Below are 5,254 nucleotides of genomic sequence, written 5' to 3' on the forward strand. Positions count from 1 at the left end.
GAGCTGCTAAAAGTATAAACAACTGTGTTAAATCATTTTCATTTATTCAGAAGACACACCATCGTGCACCGTAACCTTAGAATATGAAAACATTGGTGAATGCCACAAATTCTCCTAAATCACTCGTACGCACAACTTAAGAACAAATCTGTGCGTACGAACGGTTCTTGCACGAGGCCCAATGAACTCACATTTTGTAATTGAATTTTTTTAAAAGTGACTTTTGATAAAACAGCTGAGAGGCTGCAGATTCTGTTTCCTGTTTGTTTATTCAGCTGGTGAAAGTGGCTCCAACAGTGCGGGAACACCYGGTGTGTTGTGTTACCGGAGCGGTGTTGTTCTGCAGGCCTTCAGGCCACACCTCAGGACCAGCTGCCTCCACCGTCTGCAGAGCCTCCTCGTAGGCCAGCTGCAGCTTCTCAGCCTGTTTGTCAAACTGGAACAGAACCAGGGTCTTCAGGAGGCTGTGGATCTCCTCTGTGGAGGGAGAACATTCGTTTTTTAGGTGTTTTAAATTCAACCTTACATTAAAAAAAGAGGCTAAATTGAAAGATTTCAGAACCAAACGATTGCATCAGCTACATGGAAGAATATTTTCCTTCTGTATGCAGGGATTTGACGGTGTTATCGTTTAAATATCTGCAGTAAAAACAGAAAACAACCACCTCTCATCTTGTCCACRGTGGTGAGGATCTCAGCGAGCGCGTGCATCAAGGCTCGGTCCTCCATCGGGCTTCCTTCCTTCAGACTCAGCTTCTTCCTCTCCGCTTTGCGGCGGTTCTTTGACGACCTCCTGCAGAACGAGCTCAGAGGAGTGAATGACAGAAATCAAATCGTTTGTTTAGTTTTTTTTTTTATTTCACGGTGTGTGGGAGGAGTCTTACGAGGAGATGCGGGAGTTACTCTGGGAGTATTTGGAGGCGGTCATCACGCTGCTGGCCTCAGAGTAAAGCTCCACGTCGGGACAGTCTGGACCGTCTTCATCTGAGAAACAGAAAGGTTACTGCTCAGCTGGAGAACAGAGATCAGAACCGAAAGGCTCATCGATAATTTAAAAAAAATAAAACGATTAATCTCACCGAGCATATCCAGTCTGGCCTTTTCTTTCTGCTCTCGGACCACAGCCAAACGGTTCCTGTGCCGACTGAACGTCGCTAGCTGAGCCTCCAGAAACACCGTCTGAGTGTTTACAGCTGAAACGACAAAACTTTAGTTCTCGATTCCATCCTAGATTAAAAGAAAACATTTATTCTGGGCCTAATTCTAYGGAGCCCGCCGGGGGTCAGTGGTGAAAAAAGAAAAACAGCCGCCAGAAATCCGTGCGCACAGATTACTAATCTGTGCTCTCAGTTTCTGTAGTCAGTGCGCGCAGATTGTGTCGACAGGTTGGACGCATGGTGTGTGTGGTACAATCTGTTTTGTTGTATCCGGTTTTATTGTGAAAGGCTAAACAGGAAGTGAATACTGTGAGTGCGGGGACAACTTGTTGTTTCGGGGTTAGTTGCTACAAGGTGTCGCTCGAATCCTTGCCTCAGAACACAACCGTATGAAGCCGCAGCTTCAAGGTAAATTCAGTGGATCTGTTGTTTTATAAACTTCAGGCACTGTCGTGTTCTCATCAACACACTTTTTAGCCACAGAATGTCCCTGAAAAATTCATCAAAATCCGAAGTGGTTATATATTTATTTTCATATTTTCCAGGCAAATGAATCCTGAAACAGACGTTAACCTCCTCCACCCTCCCGTCCCCCGTTTTGTTGTGAAAGAGAATAAACATCTGAGAACCGCTGGAGAAAACCTCCGAGCGTCTTGCTGCAGAGAAATGTCCCCGCGTGGCGAGCTTCATCTGCAGAATGACAATCATGGGAGCCGCAGCCCCGCTCTTACTCTGAAATGTTTCAAACTTTATTCAGATGTTTCTGTGGTGTAATAAACGTWTTTGAAAGAGTAATAAACATTTCCTAAAAGTTCAACATAAATCTATTCATTACTTTTGTGATATAACCCTGAGAAGGCAGCCGGCTAACTTTAGCAAAACTTCCCCGTTGTCAGGTAAACTGTAAACATCCTGTTACCACGGGCAGAAAGCGGCTTCCTGTGATGATCCGATCAGAGCTGAAACAGCCTTTAGGAGACCCAGKACCAAAACTGCCTGATAGAGGGACAAAAACTGTACAACATACTCAAAGTCCAACATTTTCTGTGCTGTACTTTGACTTTAGTGAACAAAAAACGCTCCTTAAACACTTTCTGAGCTGATGAACGACAGTTCACACAACCACCCTCCAGATGTCAGTAATCCGTGCACATGAATTGCAGAAACCGTGAGCACAGTTTAGTAATCCGTGCGCACAGTTTAGTAATCCGTGAGCACAGTTTAGTAATCCGTGCGCACAGTTTAGTAATCCGTGCACACGGATTTCCAGCGGCTGTTTTTTTTCTCCCACTGACCCCCGGCGGGCTCCGTATAATTCTCACGTTCAGGTAGGTGACTGAAGTCTTACCTTCCAACAGTGCAGGTTTCAGGTTGGTTTCTGTGATGTCTTGTCTGTTGTGCATGTAAATCTGAAATAATAAAACTGTTTTAATTCACTATAACACGTGAATTATTTTAATACATTACACAAACAAAGGTTTATTTATTTACTGACCAATCTGAGTGCCTCCTCCCAGACTGCACCAGTGATCAGAGCCAAGATGGCCTCCTCACAGTCCTGTAGTAAAGACAAAAAAAAAAATGTCTGATGTGTGCATTTTAACTAGAAACTAGAATAATTCCTGGAGAAACTAAGAGAGCTTGCCACCTGCCATTGAATTTAATTAAAGATTTGAATTTACTGTTTTTTGGAGATCACTGATCTAATAACATCCCAAACTTGAGCCAAAAATGTCTAAAAATGGCAGAGTTATGGTTAATTTTGCATTCTAGCTATGGCGGCCATCTTGGATTTTTAGTTAGCAATCAGAATTTGTCAAAGCTTGACCTTGGCTACTAGTTTTCAGCTGTGTAAGTCTTAAAAGAGCCGAATTGGAGTGTTTTTTTAAATTAGCATTAGCTGTTCGCTTAAACTTGCGATTAGCGTTCAGAATGTGTTGAGTTAGCTCTCAGCTATCAACACACCAAATTTCAGCTCTGTATGTCTTAAAACTGCTGAGCAGTCTGGGTCCCATGTTGACAGAAAGCCCCTTCTTAGGTCTGTTACTCGTGATGCTAATCCGCCCAGTAACAGCCTCAGCCAATCAGAAGTCCCGATTGTGACATGAGAAAATCTCTGAAAAGTTCAGTTCAAACAACTGGCTGCTTTGTGAAAACTATAAGGTCCATTGAAATCATTCTTGAACCATAAGTGAGAGAAGAGATTGTTTCTTACTCATGGAAATTTTCAAATTTGTACAGCGCTTTATTTCAGAGATAAAACGAGTTAAAAATAGTTGTTTTGCTTCAGAACTAGAGCGTGAAATAAATTTTATATATAGAAAGATGGGAAAGGAAGTTGTGCTTCACTGACGTCTAACACACTTTGAGAGAAAACCATTTGTCCTACAGCAAAACCAGAAACATTGGCTGAAAGAAGACAAAAATGCCTACGTTTTCATATAGAATTTGTCTGTGTATCATGAAAATTGTGGCTGTAGGAAGACGTTCACTAAGAAATCTTTTAAAAGTCAGACAGCTCTCACTAGAGTGACAGTTAAAGTCAGTTGGAGCTGAGCTCTGTGTATTCCTATGAGGATTTTTGACCTTTTTTTTTCAATTTACATTGCCACGGTCAATCAAAATGCCACTAAAAGTAATAGCACCCCTCCCACCACCGAACCGGTCGTTTTGGTATAACTTTTGTAGGGCTGCAATCGGGCCGCATTAATTGCAACTATAAAAACAAAAGATATGAAGTAGAGATCCTTTTTTAAGGTGGATAACAATCAGCGCTGCCATTCGAAGCAGTGCCTTCCTCTTATTCATTCGATACGGCAAGCCCTAATAAAAAAAATTAATGTCAAAAATGTTTTAGTGATTCTACTTTTTGGATTTGAGTTCTTACTTTGGCGTACTGGTCCAACAGCACAGCAGCTTCAGAGAAGCGCCGCTGCTCCGTCAGCTTCTCTGAGAGAGAAGAAAGCAGAAACAATCAGCCGTAGATCTAACCTTAGACCGGTCAGTCAGACCACCTGGTTACCTGCCAGGTCTCTGGCCAGCAGAGCCAGCTGGTCGGGCGGCAGCGGTATCTGCTGTGCCACACAGATGGCGTTTCTCCAGCTGGAGCTGATGGTGAAGGCCTGCAGGGCTCTGAYGGGCTCTCCACACCGCCACAGCAACAAGCCGGCTTGCTCCGCCTGCTGCAGCTCCATCAGGTGTTCGGCGTATCCGCAGCTCAGAAACTGAGGAGGTTTGGCATTTAAGACTTTAAAGGAGAAGGGGGTCTCTGCAGTACATGTTGTGGGCRGACACGGGCCTGCTCGTGATTGGTAGACCCCTACTTGGTGGGCTTTGGGGAGTAGTCTGGTCGAGTCGGGCAGGAAGCAACGTTTTTTATAAGATTTATTTTAGTCATAACTTGAAAAAGGAAGGTGCTAGCTGCACGAAATTTGAATGCCGTACACATGGAGGGACGTGTAACAATTTGGCTCAGTCAAAACATCCCCAACCAGTCTGTAAAAAGATTGCTAAAAATCAATATGAATACGAATATTCTAGGGCTGCAACAACAAATCGATAAAATCGATAAAAATCGATTATTAAAAGCGTTGGCAACGARTTTCATTTTCGATTCGTTGTGTCACATGATCTATGCGTCCCTCACCACGTTGCGGAGCCGTTTACGTCACCCGCAGAGTGTTGTCAATGCTGGCTGACCTAAATAAAGTTTAGGAAGAAAAAAAAAACTCTACCTGTAAAGATCCGCCCTCTCTGAGACTCTCGAGAGAAAAGCAGAGACTTTGAACTTTTAACCAGTTTTTAAATCGTGTTGTTAGGCCAAGTGGATCCGAAGATATGATAAAAAGTATACGCCACAATTTATTTTTTTTAAAAGACGTCTGATTTGATGCGCCGCATCGCGAGGAGGAAACACGTCCCGTGAGGAGAAAAAAAAAAAGGTACCTCAGTCGACCTCAGTCCACCATGTTTTTCCTCGTCTCGGACCAGAAATATAAAACCCTCGTCTTTTTTTTCTGACCGAGGCTCAAACTTATTTGATAAACAGCAAAAAGGTTCAGGACGAAGGGGAAAAAAAATTTTTTTTTTTCCTTCGT

General features: G+C 43.2%; 1 protein-coding gene across 1 annotated transcript in view; it reads right to left on the bottom strand.

The window, feature by feature from the left end:
* The window catches only part of elp1 (elongator acetyltransferase complex subunit 1), a gene marked incomplete in the record, with an annotated part of 42,068 nt that overhangs the window by 7,661 nt on the left and 29,153 nt on the right, over positions 1-5,254 (bottom strand). Inside the window, 8 exon segments of the mRNA XM_014030130.1 lie at positions 326-477; positions 666-793; positions 885-984; positions 1,080-1,193; positions 2,506-2,566; positions 2,653-2,715; positions 4,045-4,106; positions 4,180-4,381. Coding sequence (XP_013885584.1) covers positions 326-477; positions 666-793; positions 885-984; positions 1,080-1,193; positions 2,506-2,566; positions 2,653-2,715; positions 4,045-4,106; positions 4,180-4,381 — 882 coding nt within the window.

This window comes from Austrofundulus limnaeus, unplaced genomic scaffold (genome assembly GCF_001266775.1).
Source record: "Austrofundulus limnaeus strain Quisiro unplaced genomic scaffold, Austrofundulus_limnaeus-1.0 Scaffold1003, whole genome shotgun sequence".
Taxonomy (NCBI): domain Eukaryota; kingdom Metazoa; phylum Chordata; class Actinopteri; order Cyprinodontiformes; family Rivulidae; genus Austrofundulus; species Austrofundulus limnaeus.